We start from the raw sequence: 20,173 nt of genomic DNA on the forward strand, positions 1-20,173 counted from the left end.
TCCTCAGAAACTGGGACATGGAGGAGGAGGAGATTTCCTCAGAATCTCCTGGGGAGCAGCCTCTATTCATCCTCCTCTCTTAGCACCTTACTCTGTGAGCCCCTACTGTGTGTCCAGCTATGTGCTAAGTCATGCTGAATGCCCAGAAAGAGGACACTCAATATCTAAGTAGGTCCCCTGGGGAATCCCAGGCCTGGCTTAGCCTGGACATTCCCAGGCCCGCCCAGGGCCCGCCCTGTGCTGAGTGCCCAGCCCGGTGGGTCTCCTGGAAATTCCCCAGGCTAGTTTCGAGATGGGAGGCCAACAATGAAGTAATTTACACTGCAGCCCCAGCCATGATGAGCCCATCCCACCTGATGTTGGATAAAGAGGAGGAGGGCTCTCTTCAGCAGGACTTGGCCACAGGCACCAGAGGAAGAGGGAGGACCCCTCACTGCCAACCCAGGTGAGCCCAGTAGTCAGCTCCGGGGACAAAGCCAGGGTCCCAAACACCCCAGCCCAATTCCTGCTCTCAGCTACCTCTAGTAGCTTGGGATCCAGAGCTGGAATGAGATGAGAGGTGACATCTTCAGGTCCCCCTACACTATTTCAACAAAAACAATCCTCGGCCCCTGCACTCATCCTCTGCCTGAGGCTAAAGTGCTGACATCAAAGAAGGCAGAAGGCAGAAGTCAGTGCAGATTTCAGGCCTCTCCTTCTCTCCTCACCCTCATCACAGCCAGTCTTACCAGTCGGGCAGGCACCTGAGAGTCCCCTCTGGTGGCCAGAAGCAGCTACAGAACTATAACGATAGGAAGGGTGGATTGCTGCATTAGCCTTAGTTTACCTCTCCTGGGGAATGGGCAGAGTTTGCTGGAGTCTGAACTACCTAGTTTCCAGGCCACTCCTGCAATGCGCTTGGCTTACTGACCATTGACCTCAGCCTAGGAGGAACAGGATAGGATGGGGGAAGCCCCTGAGACCCAGATGACATTGAGCCAGGGCACTCTGTACCCACGCCACCACTGCCTCCCGCCCACAGCTCTGCAAGTGGCAGGCGTGTCATTCACCGCTGGACTTTGACAGTAGCCAAAGGCACTCTCACTTCTCCATGCTTGTCTCCTTCCAGCTCTGCCGAAGTCTCCACTGAGGTAAACTGGATACTTCCCCTGGAAACTGGAAGCCCACAATGGTGGTCCAGGGTATCCTATGGATCCTGTACGGATTGCTGCTGCAGCTGGAGCCAGGCACAGGTGGGTCAAAAGGCAGAGGCCTGAGGCCAGGACTCTTATTTCAGCAGAAGTATACTGCTGCTCCTCTGTGTCCAGCCCTGTACAGGGTGAGGCTAGATCCAGGAGGCCCCAGTCTCAAGGAACCTCCAGTCTGGGAACACAGATGCTCCCAGCCCCATAAGATCAGGGCAAGGGTTGGGGGAAGAAACTGGGGCCAAAAGAGCAAAAATCAGGAAGGTTTCCTGCAGGAGGAGACATAGAACTGGTACAGGAAGAAGAAGAATTTTACTTGGTGGTGAAGCAGGAAAGGACATTTTAGGCAGAGAGAAGAACAAAGTTATAAAGGAATCGCTGAGTGAACTGTCTGGAGAAGAACCTGAATTCCAGCAGTCAGCAGAGTGTAAGGATTAAGACTTCCTGTGTTCAAATCCTGCCTCTGCCACTTCCTAGCTATGTGATCTTAGGTAGATAATTTAACCTCTCCACGCTCATAGGGTCCTTGTGAAGATTAACTGGGTTATCATATAAGTCACCTAGAATGGTGCCTGGCACATAGTAAAGGTTTAATTATTCAACAACCCACCCCAGCTCTGAGTCCCAGACTTCTAAGTTCCAAGTTCAGCCACAGACGTTTCTCCCACAAGGCACAGGCCCACCCTCCCCTGAACATCCTCTGAGACACCTTTCCCTCTAAAATTCCCCAAACTCCAATCCATCATGAAAAACGGTCCATCTTTCCCTCAAAATATCTAGGGACTCTGCCCACTCTTGTCCATCACAGCGTCACAATCCTGGCTTCAGCCACCTTCATTGCTTACCTCCAAACTCTCTCCCCTTCTCTACTCTGGTCCCCCCAAAATCTATTCTCCACACAGCACTCAAAGGAGCAATCAGAATTCCAAACTGGCCATGTATCTCTCCTGCTCATGAACCTGCCATGGCTCCCCAGTGCTCGCTGATAGTCTAAGCTCCTTAACCTGTTGTCTGTGCCTCAGTTTCCTCACCTATACAAGGACAATGTCAGACATCATAAGGTTGTCCAACAAAGAGCTGGGGGCATTGAGAAGATGTAGAAACAGCAGGGGAAGGCTAAGTAACAGGTGGTGCTGGGCTGCTGGGCTAATGCCATCCCTCCTCCTGCAGCGACCCTGCCCCTGCTCATGGACTCTGTCATCCAGGCACTGGCTGAGCTCGAGCAGAAGGCACCAGCCACTGAGGCTGGCCACATTGCCTCTGCATGGCTGCTGTCAGCCCAGGACTCTTGTGCCCACAACCCTCTCCATCACTTCTTGCTGGAGGGACAGAGTCTCAAGACCACCAAGCTGGATCCTCCTTCACTGAGCCCAGAGCTTCGAGGCCTAATCGTGGAGGTGGCGAGACATGGTGTGTGGGACGGGAAGGAATGCGGGGTGGTGCTGGCATCCGATGGCTCAACCGTGGCTGTGGAGCCTCTTCTGGCAGGGCTGGAGGCAGGGCTGCAGGGGAACAGGGTCGTAAACCTGCCCTTAGACAGCACGGCCACCCCTCCGGATGCTGGAGTCACCTTTCCAGACATTGGAGCCACGGTTCCTGATGTAAGAGCCACCTCCCCAGGACTCAGGGATACCGCTTCAGATGTCACCTGTGCAGATGTCAGAGCTGTGTCTCCAAATGTTAGAGCCACAGATCTAGATGTCCAAGTCACCTCTCCAGATGTCCAAGCCTCCTCAGCAGATACCAAAGCCAAGTTCCCAACCACTGTGGACAGCCTCCTAGTGGTCACCCTGGCCAGAGACCTGGGCCTGAACTTCCTCCAGGGCCCTCAGACCTGGAGCCATTCACTGGGAACTGAGGGCTGCTGGGACCAGCTCTCTGTTCCCCGGACCTTCACACTCCTGGACCCTGAAGCATCAACCCTCACCACGGCCTTCCTCAATGGTGCCCTGGATGGGGCCCTCCTTGGAGACTTCCTGAGCCGGTCCCCTGAGCCCCGGCCACCCCTCAGCCACCTGCTGAGCCAGTACTATGGAGCTGGGGTAGCGGGAGACCCAGGATTTCGCAGCAACTTCCGACGGCAGAACGGAGCTGCTCTGGCTCCAACTCCCATTCTGACCCAGCAGGTATGGGGGGCCCTCATCCTGCTACAGAGGCTGGAGCCAGCACACCCTCAACTTCAGGGTATAAGCCAAGAACAGCTGGCACAGGTGGCCACCCACGCTGCCAAGGAGTTCACTGAGGCCTTCCTAGGTGAGAAGGGCCCCCACTCCCTGTGATGCTCCTTCTCACATATACAGACATTCTCAGAGCCAGACAGGTCAGGAGGATCTAGGACTGGGGGATTCCAGAGGGGCCAATAAGGGCTTTGGCTGGGAGGCCAACAGGACTAGGATGCTGTTAGATTTAGTTAAGTTAGATCCCAATGGGGGCCAGTGTGGTGTGAGACTGAACTGTCCCCAAATCTGGAAGGAGACTGAAGGGATGATCCTTATATGTGCTCTTAGTGTGGGAGGAGGCGGCAGGCAGAGAAACTCTTGTTTACTCCCGTGCTGGACTCTCTTCCTCTCAGGGTGTCCAGCCATCCATCCACGTTGCCGCTGGGGCGCGGCCCCGTACCAGGGCCGCCCGACGCCGCTGCAGCTTCCGCTCGGGTTCTTGTATGTACACCACACATACGTGCCCGCGCCACCCTGCACGGACTTTGAGCGCTGCGCCGCCGACATGCGCTCTATGCAGCGCTTCCACCAGCATACTCGCGGCTGGGACGACTTAGGCTACAGGTGGGCGGCAACCTGCAAGTCGCTGGCAGGGCGGACCAAGTGGTGGTGCAGTGTAGAGCCTGGGGGCGCAGAGCCTGACTGAGGGGGCGGGGTTTGGACCTGAGCAAAGCTGGCAAAACCTTAGAGGAGTTTAGGGTGGGTGGAGCCAATGTGGAGAGGGGCGCGGCCTAGACTAGGGTCCGGGCCTTAACAGGGACCAGAAATAGCTCAACAGTGGGATTCCTGAGTTTGGGGTGGGAACTAGGAAGGGAGTCCGGACTTGGGAGAGGAGCAGGACCTGTAGTAGGGGCTGAGACTGGGACGGGGCAGTGATGGGGTAGGACCTAAGACAGAAAAGCGCTCTGAATTGGGCAGGAGTTGGACTTGAGACAATGGGGAGGGAGCTAGGTAGAAAGAGATGGGGCCAATGTTGGGGGCAGATCCAGAGAAACGGGACGGTTTCTGGGGTGGCATTAGGTGGGGGAGTGGGACACGGCTGGACGGGGTAGAGTCAGCGCGACCGGGCGCGACTTGGGGTGGCGGCGGCCCTTGGCACAGGTGCGGAAACTGGGGTAGAGGGCCAGATGAGAGCCGGGGCCTCACGCCAAGTGGTGCATGCTTCCCTCTCTCCTCGCAGTTTCGTGGTGGGCTCAGATGGCTACGTGTACGAGGGCCGCGGCTGGCACTGGGTGGGTGCGCACACACTCGGCCACAACTCCCGCGGCTTCGGCGTGGCCTTCATAGGCAACTACACTGAGGAGCTGCCCGCAGAGGCCGCTCTGCGCGCCGTGCGCGACGAGCTCCCGCGCTGCGCTGTGCGCGCCGGCCTCCTGCGGCCAGGCTACGCGCTGCTCGGCCACCGCCAGCTCGTGCGCACTGACTGCCCTGGCGACGCGCTCTTCAACCTGCTGCGCACCTGGCCGCACTTCGACAAGGTGAGTCCCCCGACGCCTGCACTACCTCGGCCTGAGGCCCATCTGTCCACACAAGCTCAGCACTGTCCCTGATCCCTGCCTGTTTGCCTAACCTCAGCAGGCCCCTCACTCCTTCCTGTAACCCTGTGCCCACACAGCCTCAGCCAGGACCCTGAACCCCCTTGCAGCTCTTCTATTCAGGCAATCTAGACTCAGACTTCAGTCATTCTGCCTGCACTATAGCCTACCCACCCTGCCCCCCTGCCTGCACAGCCTCATCCCGGCCACCCAAACTTGCCCTCATCCTTGCCGCCTTCCCAAAGCCCCGCCCCCACCCATCCACACAACACTGACCCAGTCTGTGACCCTCTACAGAAAACCCTTTTACCTGCACAGCTTCTGTCCAGCCCCTAACCTAGTATTGCAATCCTCTGCTCAGACAATCTCAGAGTCTCAGAGAGACAATCCTCCCCTGAGGATGCTTGCTCAGCCCCAGCCTTCCTGACCCTTGATGACAACTCTTATGCTGGAGCAATCCAGGCCCAGTCAGCACAACCTCAGCCTAATGACTGCACCCCAGCCTCTGATCATGATCACAAAAACACCTCTATAACATCCCTGTACTACCTAGCTCTACCTTCAAGCTACCACTCCGCTTCATTTGGCTGGCCTGCACTTGGCCTTGGACCTGCCCCTCACTTTGGGCCCCTGTCCTCTTACCATCTAGGGTGCCACCATGAGGAAGGCAGACCCAACCCCATGACCCCTCACCCACCCCACCGCCAAACCTCACACTCCCTTGTCTTTTTTAGAATGTGAAACCAAGAACTGCCAGGAAGGCATCTAGGAGATCCAGAAGAGCCTCTAGGTGATCCAGTAGGAGGCCACCTCCAACGATCCTGCTAGCCACAGACCTCCAATAAAGAGAGCATGGGAAGAAAGCCTGTGTCCATGCATCATCTGCATTTGCACATTCTGTCTTAGTTTAGGGTTGCCCAGAAGCAGACCCTGGGACAAGAATCCTAGTGTAAGTAGTCGTCTGAGTGGTGATCCCAGGACATATCAGCTGGGGAATAAGGAAGCGACACAGGGAAGGGAAGGCAGCTGGGAAAGGGTGCTTTAACAGGCATGTGGGTATGGGAGGCACGTGGAGCTCAATCCCACTAGGGACCTTTGGGGGATAGCGTAGGTCACACACCGCAGAGTCATCCCACTCAAAGGACAAGGGAGCTGGAGTACTGATCCTCCAACTTCCATAGTCATTGGCTGAGGGCTGCTCCCAGGGCAGTGTTAATGTGCTGGCACTTTGGGACTGCTTGTTGCATGGGCAGTGTGGACTCCACCTGTCAGAGAAAGTCCTCCAGCAAAAATGCAGGGAGTTGGGAGTGGGGCCAGTATACAGTGAAGTGGTACAGGCTCAGAGATATGGTGGAACACAGGGAGACTCTACCTGTATGTGCAGTGAGTGGACTGAGTGGGTAAGAATGAGGTGGGCATAGCTAAGGTATGTGCACCTGCAAGAACATGTCCAGCACCGGTAAAAGGATTTTTGACCCTCACTGAAGACCCTCTTCCTCAGGACAGGTTATAGAATGTTCAAGGCCCAGTGCAAAATGAAAATGCAGGCCCTGTCCAAAAAGTTAAATCAAGCGCAATCCAGAGCCCTTCTGAGTCCAGTGACTGCACAGGTCACATGCTCATGAAGACAGTCCTACCCATCCCACCCTGTAAATTCTGGTCACCCTTGCCTTTGCACAAGCCGTTCCTTCTACCTGGCATGTTCTTCCCATGACCAGCTCCTTCTCATGCTCAGCCCTCCTGGATTTTTCCAGCTCAAAGTGCATCACTTCTGCTCAGCCTCTACTCCAGTCTGTCTATTTTCTTCCAAGTCCTCACCAGCTAGAAATGTCCTGCATTCATGTTCAAGATTTGTCTCTCTTGCTGTACTGTGAGCTCCAGGAAGGCAGGGACCAAGTTTATTTTGTTCCTGTAGCTTTTCCAGTACCCAGCACATAGTAGGCATTCAGGAAACTTTTGCTGAATAAACAAAGTGTCCCATTATACACCTTCTGAAACTGATATTATCATCTTGTACAAATCAGGAAACCAAGGCTCTGAGAGAGGAAATGACTTGCCTGAGGTCACACAGTGAGAGGAGGACCAGCTGGCACTCAAACCCACTCTGGGGCCAGTGGGCCAGGATTCTACTACTCTCAAGTTTTCTCACTTATTTCTCAGAACAGCATTTGGCCACCTCTTTTTTCAAGTAAATACTTATTGTGGCATAATAGAGATATAAGAAAGGGCACCAAAATGTGTGGTTAATGAATTTTCACAACAGAACATACCCATGTAATCAACACCCAGCTCAAGAAATAGAACAGGTTAAATTTATATTATGTGAATTTCATCTCAATTAAAAAAAAAAAACAAAAAACACCATGATCAGCTACCAGAAGCCTCCGTTGTGCTTCCCTACCTCCCCAGTCTCTAGCCCTTCCAAAGGAAACCAGTATCCTGAATTGTTAAACATAGTTTTGCCTGCTTTGGAACCTCATATAAATGGAACCACACAGTGTTTACTCCTCATTGTTTGGGGTTTTTTGCTCAACATTGTTTGTGATTCATCTGAGTTCAATCCTTCTTATTGATACATAATATCCCACTATGTAAAGAGACCACAATTTATTCATTCTACAGTAGATGCACACTTGGGTTGTTTTCCCTTTGGGGCTATTATGAATAGCGCTGGTGGGCATGTCTATTGGGTGTATACCTAGCAGTGGAACTGCTGGATCAGAGGAGAGGGGTGTGGTCAATGTTCATAGATCACAACAGTTTTCCAACTTGGATGAATCAGTCTACACTCTGACCGGCAGTGGATGAAAGTTCCAGCATTTAATCAGCATGTGCCCGTTTTGCAGAGAAGGCCACTGAGGCTCAGAGAGGGGCATGTGCTGCCTCCTGGTCAGTGAGAGATTCTGGGTCCTGCTCTGTCACCTCCTCTTCTCTAGCATCCTGCCCCCACTGTGCCCTCCCAGCTTGGCTGTGGGGTGGGGTGGGACAGACAGGGTCACGTGGAGTTGCGTTCAGCGGGAGGAAGCCAGGCAGGGTGCAGACGGCTGCTGATTCTGGGGCTGGTCAGGAAATCAAGGTAAGAGAGGGAGTGCATATGGCCCCCAAGGGGGTTCCCTGGGAGCGGAGCTGAGAGTAGGGAGGGGGCCAAAATGAAGACAACATGTGGGCAGACACCGGGCAGAATTGTCACCCTATCATCCCCCAGGAGAATCTCTGCCATGGACCCACCTTCGCGGAGCCTGGCCTCCCAAACCCAGCCAGCAGCCCCATCTCCGCTAACCTCCTACCACTGGCACTCAGGAGGTTGTGGGGAGAAGGGGGCTGGAGGGTTCCGCTGGGGCCGCCTTGCAGGATGGGGGAGGGCGCTGAGCTACCAGGAGCCCACAGTCAGCAGCCAGCCGGCCCCTCGCTCGCTGTTTCGTCGTGTCCTCTCTGCGGCCCCCAAGGAGTCGCGCTCGAGCCGCCTCCGAATATCCAAGACCCTCTGGGGAAGGCATAAGAGCCCACCGCTGGAGTCAGAACCAGAGCCAGAGACCTCAGGTACATAGCTCCCCCACCCAGGCTGGGAGGCCCGGATGCTTGGGTTTTGTCTGCCTCCGGAGCATCAGCCTTACAGACACAGGAAGTTGTGGGGAGTGCAAAAGCCCGACAGGAAGTGGCTGGGGCCCGGCTGGCTGCCCTCTTCCCTCTTTCCCCCTTACCCAAGGCCTGGGCATGGTGGGAGTGGCTAGGGACCTGTGAGCTGGGGGTCCAGCCCTGGGAAGGGACAGGGACTAGACTGATGGTAGCCCTGTCCAGATGCCAAATGGCTCTTGGCCCCAGTAGGTCTCTCCTCATATTCAATGGCCCAGGCTTATTCTCTCCTGCCTGGATACCCATCTCTGCTGCCTCCTGCTCTCCTGCCCTCCAGCCTCCATGTCTTAGTTTCTTCACTTCCTTGAGCCTCAGCTTCCCCATAAGTTAAATGGGAATCATGATTCCTACCTTGAAGGATATATTATTTCATTCGTTCACTCATTCATTCAAACAGAGGTCTGTGAGCATTTACTATGGTCTAGGCCCGCCCTGATTTAGACACTGAGGACACAGCAGTGAACAAAATAGACGAAACTGCCTGCACTGTGGAGCTCATAGTGTAGTGGGTGTGACAGACAGTAAACAAGTAAACAAGAAAATGACAGATGGGGCTAAGTGTCACACAGAGGGATCTAGAAGAGTAAAGGATATCCTGAGGATTGGAGCTCATGAATGTATTGCTGGTCTAGGACTCAGCACGTTTTATGTGATCCGTTAACAAGTGGGAGTCATCATTTATTCCCCTGGTGGTAAAACAACAGGACAGATAGGTAATCTGGGCGGGTTGATCCAGCCCTCCTATTCCCGGAAACTCATTTGATTCTCATCATTCATATTCCCATTTTGCAGAGGCATCCCTTCAGCCCCCTCCATGGTATCAGCTTTTGCCCACGCCATAGGATCCAGTCAGAGCTCTCTAACAAGCAGACCTGCTCCTCCCCTACTCAGACACCTCCCATGGCTCCTTATACCTCCAGGATAAAACCCCAGCTCTTCTAACTGACACCCAAAGCCCTGCACTAATCTCTTCCTGAACCTTCCCCTCCAGCCTCCAAGCCCTCCAAGCCCTTCTCACCCCTCCCTTTATTTCCCTGGGCCAGGCCATGTGCCACCTCCCAGGCTTTGCTCAAGCCATTCATGCCACGATCTCCTCCATCTTTGTCAAAACCCAATCTGCTATTCAAGACCCATTGCAGGGGACTTCCCTGGTGGTCCAGTGGTTAAGACTCTGTGCTTCCACTGCAGGGGGCTCAGGTTCTATCCCTAGTTGGGGAACTAAGATCCCACATGCCACGCAGCATGGCCAAAAAATTAGAGAAAAAAAAAAAAAGACCCATTGTAAACTTACTCCCTCTGGGACGCTTTCCTACTGCACCTCTCCCAACCCTGCCCTTCTTCTGTTCCTTTCTCAAACTTTGAACACTTTTCCCTTTAGACTTGTTATTTATGTAAGGAACCAAGGCTGCTGTCCCATTTTTAACCTCTTGGACCTGCCCACTGTCCTGGTTAAGAGAAGAATGCTTGTATGCACACGACCCTTGAGTGTGGGCTCTGTTAGTGCCAGCCAGGACCTGGAACAAAGGCTTAGTTTCCTTGAAGGAAACTATGGAAAGGAAAGAAGGAAAATTAGCAAGTAACGTTATTTCCATTTTCAGTGCATTTCTCGCAGTGAGATCAGACCACCACAAGCTGAACCCTCTTGGAAGATCTGTTGCGACCATTATCTTTGTCCTTTATTTATCATGCATTTAAAATGAGATGCAGAAGCATTTAACATACTATATAAATATGGACCTCTTAAAATTAAAATGTCATTGGAAATGCTTTCAATTCAGCAACATCTTAGCTATTTGTTAGTTCTTTTGTGTTGTCTTATCAAAGTTTAATGGATACAGTTCCATAGTTGTTGATGTGTTTGTGTGTATGTTCTATTTGTGTAAAGATGGTACTAAGTCAATTAAAAAAGAGAGAGAGAGAAGAATGCTTGTATCCGAAGCCCAGCTCAGTGACTCACAAGCTGTGTGATCCTGGGCAAGTCACTCAATTTCTATGTGTTTTCAGTTTCCTCCTTGGTAAAATGGGTGCTATAATAGTCCATCGAATGGCTTTTGGAGGATTAAATGAGAGGTGTGTGAAGCAGTAAACACAATACGTGGGGCACATAGTCGGTGGGGCTGTGTCCACCACCCATCACCACCCATCACCACCCATGGCTAGTGGGGACAGGGCCTGGAGAGGGGTGGAGGCTTGTCCAACATCTGACATGGCTGCTGGTTGGGTTGGGAAGAGGGGGCACTTAGGAGGGAACCCTTGATGAGCCTTAGTGAGTGGAGAGGTTGTTCTGAGGGAGAAGAAAGGACTCCCATGTCTCCAGCACCTCCTCCTCTACCCAGAGCCTGAGCTGGAGCTGGAGCCCCCTGCCCCACAGATCCCAGAGGCCCCCCCACCCGACGTGCCCGTCTGGAACATCGGGGCCTTCACCCTATTTGATGGGAGGCTGGTGCTGCTTGAGGGTGAGGAGGAGGTAAGAGGGGGCACCTGGGCAAGGGGAGGGAAGGAGAGGAAGGAAGAGAGACAGAACAGTGGTAAGGGCGGGGGATGAGGGGGCATAACAGAAAGGCATCTGCCTCTCCCTCTGTCTGTCTGCCTGGCTCTCCTTTCTGACCACCCACTCTTGTTGGGGGACAGCGTCCTCGCCGGCCCCGGGTGGGGAGCGCTAGTTCCGAGGGCAGCATCCAGGTGGCCTTGGGGAACCTCAGGGATCCAGGTAAGCTTGAGAGATGGGGGCTGGGGCATTTGGGAGCCTCTCAAGGTGGGGCAGAATCCAAGATGATCCCACCCCCCAACCTTCCACCCCTGACCACCCACAGATCGGATCTCTGGAAAGACTGAGCCAGAGGCTGCTGGCCCCAACGAGGTCCACAACATTCGGGTAAGTGGGGGGTGGAGGGGAGAGCAAAGACTTTCCGACCTTCAGAGGTGAAAGGGGGACTCTTCCTGGGTGATCTTAGGCAGGTCACTGACCCTTTCAGGATCATAGTGTCCATATCTGTCAAATGGAGCCAGAAAGAGAAGCTCCTTCTTGGGGCTGTTTATGAAAAGTCCATAGAGAATGTAGGAGAGCATACGATTGGTGCTTTAGAAATGGGAGCTGTTGATTGCCTTTAATATTGCTGCTAATATAGCCTGAAGTTGTGATCCCTCAAGACCAACAGATCTTCCAGGACACCCTGGGGGGAAGGGAGCTGAGGAGGGAACACAGGGTTCTGCCCAGCTGACATCCCCCTCCCCACAGGGGCTGCTCAAGCGGCTGAAAGAGAAGAAAAAGGCCAAATCGGAGCTAGGAGCCAATGCTTCCCAGGATGGGTAAGGGTCTCTGAGAAGCTGGAGGGGCTGGGATTCAACATTGCCCCTCCCTCTCCTCCTGCCTATAATTCTGACTTTCACCAAATATCCCCTGTGGCCCTCTGTGTCCTGCCCCATGTTGGGCAATCCTGGGGCCACTGAAAGACCCTTAGCATTGATCCAGCCCTCTGTTGAATGGTGGGGGCAGAGTCTGACACAATAACTCTAAAACTGCAGCTGAGTCAACACCTTGGTCTGGGAGTGTCAGGGAAGGAACGCTTGAGCTGAGATCTGAAGGATAGATGGAAGTTAACTAGGCCGAAAGGGTCAGGAAAAGCATTCCAGGCAGAGGGAACAGCAAGTGCAAAGGTCAAGAGGACGGATGAAGTGACAAAAACAAGGCCAGTGTGACTGGAGTTCAGACAGTGAATTAAGTGTCAAAAGGAGGATTCAAGTCCAATTTAGGTTCAAGTCCCTCCAGGCTTCCACCCTTCAGGCTGTAAGGCGTAGTTGTCGTGGGGGAGGGGTCGTGGGTAGGAATGACAGCTTGTTCATGTGCGCCTTCACCAGACCCCCCAGTGCTCTGGGCTCTCGGGAATCGCTGGCCAAGCTTTCGGAACTGGACCTGGGCGCCGAGCGGGACGTGCGGGCCTGGCCACTGCACCCCAGCCTCCTGGAGGAGCCCCACTGCTTCCAGGTAAGTGCAGGCAACTCTCCACCTCGCCTGACCCTTTGGCTCCACCCTTGGTCTCAACCGCACCCTGGATACCCCTCCTCAACAGGTAACTTGGGCGGGCGGGAGCCGCTGCTTCTCCTGTCGCTCGGCTGCTGAGAGAGACCGCTGGATAGAAGACATTCGTCGCCACTTCCAGCCTAGTCAGGTCGGTAGTGCGCAAGGTCGGACCTGGAGACCCCTCCCACAGCCCGGGCCACGCCCCTTCCACCCACCCCAAATCCCACTCGCCCCAAAACCTTGTCCCTTGGACACACCTGCCCTCCTACACTTTTGCAGCAACTCCAAGATCCTCCCCCGCTTGCATCTATTACCAGCCCCTTGCACAGCTCGGATTGTATTCAATCCGAGCCCTATTTGCACCCCAGGCAGTCTCCAAGTCCCCACCCCGCGGCTACTCCTCCATGCCCTGGAGCCCTGATCTCTCCGGGAGAGCCCAGAAAAACTAGAGGGTTTCCGCATAGCCATCTTGGACACCCCCGTGGCCTCACTGTCTTCCCCCAGGGGCCCAGCGACCCCCTGGGGGCACGGGCCCCGTGCTTCACCTCTGGTGCCCAGTGTGGAGCACAGACGCCAAGCTCCGCCCCTACTCCGGTCCGCAGGACAACACTGAGCGTGAAGAGACGTGGCTGAGCGTGTGGGTGCACGAAGTGAAGGGGCTGCCCCGGGCGGCGGCGGGGGCGCCGGGAGTGCGCGCGGAGCTGTGGCTGGACGGCGCACTGCTGGCTCGCACAACTCCGAGGACCGGCCCGGGCCAGCTCTTCTGGGCCGAACGCTTCCACTTTGAGGCGCTGCCGCCCGCGCGTCGCCTGTCGTTGCGGCTACGCGGAGCGGGCCCGGGGGAGGCGGTGCTGGGCCGTGTGGCCCTGGAGTTGGAAGAGATAGGCGTCCCCCGCGCGCCCGCCGCGGGCCTGGAGCGCTGGTTCCCGCTTCTCGGGGCGCCAGCGGGCGCGGCGCTGCGGGCACGAATCCGGGCGCGGCGCCTGCGCGTGCTGCCCTCTGAACGCTACAAGGAGCTGGCTGAGTTCCTCACTTTCCACTACGCGCGCCTCTGCGGGGCGCTCGAGGTCGCGCTGTCCGCTCAGGCCAAGGAAGAGCTGGCGGCTGCCATGGTGCGCGTGCTGCGGGCCACCGGCCGGGCTCAGGTGCGGCGCTGCAACGGGACGAACCCGGGTGACCAGGGGCTGACCGATCGCGCGCTCCAAGGGGGAGTTGGTGGGGACAGTACCAGAGTGGCACTTTCGAGGGGCTGGGCAGCTTGAGGGGCGGGGTCTGAGCTGAGCCTCTGCACTGCGAGGCCCAAGTTTGCACTTTGAGGGGTGGAGGTTCCGGCCTGTTAAGAGCCCCAGCAGCGAGGGCTGGGCCTAGGCAGCAGCTATGAGGAGTGAGACTGTGCCCCAGGGGTGAGGGACCCGCCAAAGGCAGGGATTCCCCCTGACTCAGTCTGCGCCCAGCGCATTGTAACCCCACTATGCCCAGGCACTGGTGACAGACCTGGGCACCGCGGAGCTGGCACGCAGTGGAGGCCGTGAGGCTCTTCTGTTCCGGGAAAACACATTGGCCACCAAGGCCATCGATGAGTACATGAAGCTGGTAGCACAGGATTACCTCCAACAGACTCTGGGTAAGCAGAGTGGGGCAGGGGTCGGAGGCCTAGCTGAGCTGGCTAGGGCACCCCAGGGGAGATCTGAGAATCCTTGAGTAACTTGGATTCTGGTAGTGGGTGGTGCCCTGGGGATGCTCAGATCCTAGAAGGAATCAGGGGTTCCCCAAGATTTTAGGTGCCTCCAGAGTAATTTGGAGATAGAATTGGAGGCTGGGTGCTGTGGGTTGTGGTGGTCATGGGCTGGCATGGCCCCTCTCTGGCTGTGCTGGACTGCAGGACAGGTCGTGCGGCGTCTCTGTGACTCCACTGAGGACTATGAGGTGAACCCCAGCAAGTGCCCGGCCTCAGAGCTGCCCCAGCACCAGATCAGACTGCGAAACAGCTGCAAGGAGGTCTTTGAGAACATCATCCATTCTTACGAGTGAGAATCAGGGCCCCAGAACCCGAGCCTAACCCTGCCTCTTAGCCACTGTGCTAACCCTGACTCCCAATTAGGGTTTCCAGATAAAATACAGGATGCCCAGTTAAATGTGATACCATATTTGGGACATGCTTACACTAAAAAAAAAGTGTTCATTTTTTAAATCTGAAATTCAAGTTTAACTGTTTATCCTCAAGTTTTATTTGCTAAATTTGGCAAGCCATTCCCAATTTCATGCTACCTAACCCGAAGTAACCTGGGACCAAATTCTTTGTCTTCTAAACTACAGGTGACCCCATACCCTAATTCCATGCCACCTGACCCTAATTCCATGCCACCTGACCCCAATTAACACAGGATCTCACTCCTATGACCTCTGACTCCAGTAATGGCATACCCCCAATTCCATGATCCCTGACCTTAAGTAACACTGTGTCCCAAATCCCATGTAACTGGGATTCCTAGGATTCTAATTCCTTGACCTCTGGCCCTAGGTTAACCTGTATGCCTAATTCCATGCCATCTAGGATATCAATTTCATGATTTCTGAACCTAGGTGACCCTGTAACCCCAATCCCATCCTACTTCATATCATGTCTGGCACCCCAATTTCATGTCCAGTTATAGCTACATCCCAAGCTCATGGCCTCCATCCTCATGTGAACCTGTACCCCCAAATCTAAGATTACTGACTCCAGAAGTCACCACGATAACTACACCACAAACAAACCCTGACCCTAAGTGGACCTATAACCCCAAGCACCATTATCCCCAATGTCTTCAATCCTGGAACCCAGAATGCAGGTGTCTCCTGACACCTAACCTTAGCACTTTGATCATCCATGAACTTTATGCCCATATCCTCCCACTCTGACCATTGTCTTTTCTGCCCCAGCTGGTTCCCTGCAGAGCTGGGCACTGTGTTCTCAGGCTGGCGAGAAGCATGCAAGGCACGTGGCTCTGAGGCACTGGGGCCCCGACTAGTGTGTGCCTCTCTCTTCCTGCGGCTCCTGTGTCCTGCCATTCTTTCACCCAGCCTCTTTGGCCTAGCGCCAGAGCACCCGGCACCTGGCCCAGCCCGCACCCTCACGCTGATCGCCAAGGTCATCCAGAACCTTGCCAACCATGCTCCGTAAGTCCTGGGAGGCTGGGAGGCCATGCTGGGGCCGTGGGGGTAGCAGATGCCTGACCTGACCCACCCAGTTGGGCCTTGACCTAGGTTTGGTGAGAAGGAGGCCTACATGAGCTTCATGAATAGCTTCCTGGAGGATCATGGACCTGCCATGCAACGCTTCCTGGACCAAGTGGCCATGGTGGATGGGAACACGGCACCCAGTGGTTACCAGGGCAGCAGTGACCTGGCCCTCCAGCTGGCAGTCCTGCATGCCCAGCTCTGTACCATCTTTGCCGAACTTGACCAGGTGTGGCCTGAGCCCAAAGCCCAGAATATGAGGTAGGGAGGCAAGAGAGTAGGGAGCCTCCGGTCCTGGAGAGCTTGCTCAGCATCCTCCCTGCATTGCTTTACCAGGCAACCCGTGACAGCCTGGAACCACTGCCCACCATCCTGAGTGCCATCGAGGAGGGCCGACCTGTACCTGTGTCTGTGCCAATGCGTCTTCCACCACCCCCGGCCCAGGTCCATTCCAGGTAACCTACCTGCCTCAAGTCTGATCCAGTTCTGATGGGTAGGAGCAGGGGAAGGGCCAAAGGCATCACAGGGTCAAACTGTGGATAGAGGTGAAGACAGGATCATGTCAGGGGTCAGACAGGGTCATGTTGGGGTCAGTGTCAGAAACAGTGTAGGATGGAGGTCAGAGGCTGGAGACAGGTTCATCTCAGGGGTCAGGGAGAGGCTCACAGTGCAATCAGAGGGCGGGCACAGGGTCAGAATGGAATCTGAGGTGGGGATTAAAGCATTGCAGAGATCAGGGAGAGGTACATCTGGGGTCAGAGAGAAAGTGACATTGTGGTCAGCAGTGAGAGGCAGGTTTCAGTGAGAGGTTGTGGATAGGGTCAAATCAGGAGTCAGAGTGGGTCAGATGGATGTTAAGACACATCATCAAGGGTCAGGGACAGGTTCATCTTGCAAACAGGTCGGGCCCAGGGTCAGATGGGGTCAAGGGTTATGGGCAGAGTCATTTTGGAGGTCAGAAGTCAGGGACTATGTTCTTTCAGGAGGCTGAGACAGGGTGAGTTTAAGGTCAGAGGTTGGGGACAAGAGGGAGTCAGATTGGGAAGGAAGAGGGTACAGTTGTGAGCAGAGGTCAAGCTCAGGCAAACTGGAAGCAGAGGTTACAGGAGGCTCAAGTCAAGGGTAACACTGTGTCAGAGTTCAGGGACAAGGCTAGAAAGAAATCAGAGGTTAGATTGAGGTTGTGTCAAAGGTCATAGAAGGGACAGTATTGTCAGAAGTCCAGGACAGGACCAGAAATCAAAATGTGATCCCTTCAGCAATAGGGTCACATAGAAGTAAAAGATCAGGGGTGGGGTTATTTCTGGTCGGAGGTAGAGATGCGGTCCGCTCAGGAACCGGTGGAGCGTCTGAGCTCCCCCATCCCACCCCCAGCATCTCTGCAGGAGAGAAGCCTGGCTTTCTGGCCCCCCGAGACCTCCCCAAGCATACCCCTCTCATCTCCAAGAGCCAGTCCCTGCGCAGCGTTCACGGCGCAGGTAGTTGGGCCCGGCCACGGCCGGACGAGGAGCAGCCCCCGCGGCTGCCTCGGCCGGTGCAGCGCACGCAGAGCGTCCCGGCTGGCCGCCCCGCTCGCCACCGCCCGTCTGCAGGGCCGCGGCCGCGACCCAAAGGCTCCCTACGCACGGGACCCGTGCCCCGCGGCCGGCCCTGGACCGGAACCTCAGCATCGCTGCCTCGGAAGCCGTCGGTTCCCTGGCAGCGCCAGATGGACCAGCCACAGGACAGAGACCAAACGCTGGGCACCCACCGACCCATGGGCAAGGTGAAGTACAGCCCAGGTCCGCCCGCACACAGAGTGGGGAGACAGGATTGGAAAAAGACTGAAAGATGGGCAGGTCTCGGTTCAAATACCGAGCTTGCTGTGCTGTGTGACCCAGACATAACCCAACCCTCTCTGAGCCTCAGCTTCCTCTTCTGTACAATTAGGGCATCGTTCCCCAATAGGCAGGGCGGTGAGGAGGCAGAGCACAGGGTACAAGGAGGTCAGGGTCCTTGGGGAGAAGGGGCGGGACGATGGCTCAGGTCACAGCTGCTCCCTCCCCACAGATGACGGAGCTACAGTGCGAGGTGGCCGCCCTGCGCCAGGATCAGAAGGCGCTGTCCGGCCTCGTGGAGTCACTCGGCACCCACATCCGGGCCTTGAGCGAGCAACAGGAGCAGCTTCGGAGCCAGCTACAGAACCTGACTACCAGGCTCCAAGAAGGGTAAGCCCCGCCCTCCCCATTAGCTCCGCCCCCAGGTGGGCTTTCTATTAGAGATCGGCTCAGGCCCCGCCTCCCAGTCAGTCCCACCCAAATCATGCCTGTCACGGTCACGCCCCCTCTGCAAGACCCGCCCCAACACACCTAAGACCCGCCTCTTGGTCACCTCCACCCGCCCCAAGTCCCTGGGAGGGCCTCTCGTCCAGTCCCTCAATCAGCTTCTGCCACACAGATTGGGACAGACCCACCACTATCTCTTAGTCTGGGCATTCCCCCATCCCGCTCATGACCCAGCTCAGGACTAGCCAAGACCCGCCTCCAACGGTTGGTTGGTTTGTCCTTTCATCCCAGACGGTCCAGGCTCTAATTCAGCATCCCCTTCTTCAGACTGATCTAGGCCCCACCCCGCAGCCTGGACAAACCCCGCCTCCATTCCAAGCTCCGCCCCCGAGTCCCTGACTCTCAAACCAAGAGCTGGAGAGATGTTCCTCAGCCTCTGACTCTTTCCCTTTGCCCCTGATCCCCACAGGACCGCGAAGTTGGATCCAGAGCGCCATCTTCCAACCAATGAGGGCCACAGGCTGAAAAGTCTGGTGAGACCCCTGCCCGAGCCCCGGGGCATATCTGGGCTGGGTGAGGGAACAAGAGTTGGGTGCAACCCTCCCCTGGCTCTGAGTCCACTGCCGCTGCCTCCCCAGGAGTGCCGCCTGGCCGAGATAGAGAGTACTCAGGCCCAGCTGAGGGAGACCGTTCAGAGCCTGCAGCTTCTTCCCAGGACATCGGGGTCCCAGAGCCAGCCCCTGCCCCTTAAAGCACCCTGCATCAACGGAGACACCACTTGAGCTGCCCACTCGGCCCTACGTGTTCTGGGAGCAGAGAGAAAGCGGTCTTAGGGGCCTTTCCAACCCCTGCCTCAAACCCACGTGCCCTGCAGTAGGGAGTGGAGCTGTAGGTGCCAACCAGTCTGGCACTATCAGGTTGCCCAGTAAAATCTTGATTTCAGTAAAAAATTGATGTTTTCTTTGCCCCTAAGTGTTACCAATCAGAAAGCAACCACCCCCCCATTCAGCTCTCCCAAACTCTCCCCTAATTAGAGGTCTCAGGGGAGGGGGGTGATATAAGGAGAGTCTCACCAGCTGTGTGACCTTAGGCCCTCACTCTCTCAGAGCCTTGATTTCCTCATTTGTAAAATGGATCTAAAGTCCCTTACACAGTAGAAGACCCATAGTTTAAAGTGTTCAGTAAAAGGTATTTGTCATTGTTAGGGGCAACACTTGCTTCTCAGTGAAGCCCAGATCCCACCTCTACTAATTCCCAGATCCCAGATGAGAGCATCTTCCTAGGACCCCAAATCCCACATCAGCTCCCTCATGCAGTGAGGGCGTGGGTCTGGGAGGCAAATGAAGGAAGGGGTGGGTAGGTGTGGAGATGGTTAAGCTCTGCGAGTGGTCACTGGGAAAATGAGTGGGCATTTGAATAATGGGTGGGTGGATGGGTGAGGGATAGGGTGGGTAGGACAATAGGCAGATGAATAGGTTAGCATTTGCTGGATGTTTGCCCTGGTAGGTGATTAGTTGAGTAGGTGGTTAGCTGGGATGGGTATGTCTGCCTAGAGAAGGTCCGGATGGTAATAGGAAATAAACATTTGAATTAATTAAGTGGTTATATGTATTGCATGTACACTTGTTGAGGTCTCCTGAGACTCTTGAGCTGGGCAGTGGGGAAACAATAATATACTAGACAGACAGACTCCTGTTCTCATGGAACTTACACTCTACTGGAGAAGACAAACAAACAAACATGCAATTGATGGTTGGGTGTTTGGGTGACTGGGTGAAAGGATTATGTGTAGCGATGGGTGGATGCTTGCTTGGTTGTTTGGATGAGTAGGTATTTACTTGGGTAGTGGATGGATGAGTATGTAGATGGGAGGTTAATGGTTCATTTGAGTGGGTATTTGGATGGAGGGATGGATGGATTGACAGGTGGTTGGAGGAGTGGATGGATAGGTGGTTGGTTAGTTGACTGGATGGGTAGATGAGTGGTTGATCCACTGAACGTGTGGATGAATGGATGGGGAGATGGATGGGTGGTTGGACATGTGGATGGGTGGTGGGTGGGCGAAGCAGCAGTCCTATTATGTGCGCATTATGGGGTA

General features: G+C 55.2%; 2 protein-coding genes across 2 annotated transcripts; both read left to right on the forward strand.

The window, feature by feature from the left end:
- Window positions 1-403: 403 nt before the first annotated feature.
- On the forward strand, window positions 404-5,781 carry PGLYRP2 (peptidoglycan recognition protein 2). Its single transcript, XM_082620857.1, has 6 exons — window positions 404-445; window positions 1,109-1,232; window positions 2,355-3,437; window positions 3,757-3,967; window positions 4,584-4,881; window positions 5,673-5,781. Exons 2-6 carry the CDS (start codon window positions 1,169-1,171, stop codon window positions 5,730-5,732), a joined length of 1,716 nt encoding a protein of 571 aa, XP_082476983.1. The 5' UTR covers window positions 404-445; window positions 1,109-1,168; the 3' UTR covers window positions 5,733-5,781.
- Window positions 5,782-8,087: 2,306 nt separating this feature from the next.
- Window positions 8,088-19,479, forward strand: RASAL3 (RAS protein activator like 3; the record flags this gene model as incomplete). Its single annotated transcript, XM_082620878.1, has 17 exons — window positions 8,088-8,478; window positions 10,908-11,038; window positions 11,203-11,281; window positions 11,385-11,446; window positions 11,810-11,880; window positions 12,430-12,556; window positions 12,642-12,740; window positions 13,195-13,737; window positions 14,072-14,216; window positions 14,475-14,619; window positions 15,515-15,751; window positions 15,839-16,040; window positions 16,148-16,266; window positions 17,186-17,576; window positions 17,861-18,018; window positions 18,545-18,608; window positions 18,714-19,479. The coding sequence occupies 17 exons, from the start codon at window positions 8,088-8,090 to the stop codon at window positions 18,855-18,857; spliced, it is 3,108 nt and encodes a 1,035-aa protein (XP_082477004.1). The 3' UTR covers window positions 18,858-19,479.
- Window positions 19,480-20,173: the final 694 nt, after the last annotated feature.

The sequence above is a fragment of the Mesoplodon mirus genome, assembly GCF_964341445.2.
Source record: "Mesoplodon mirus genome assembly, chromosome: 5".
Lineage (NCBI taxonomy): Eukaryota > Metazoa > Chordata > Mammalia > Artiodactyla > Ziphiidae > Mesoplodon > Mesoplodon mirus.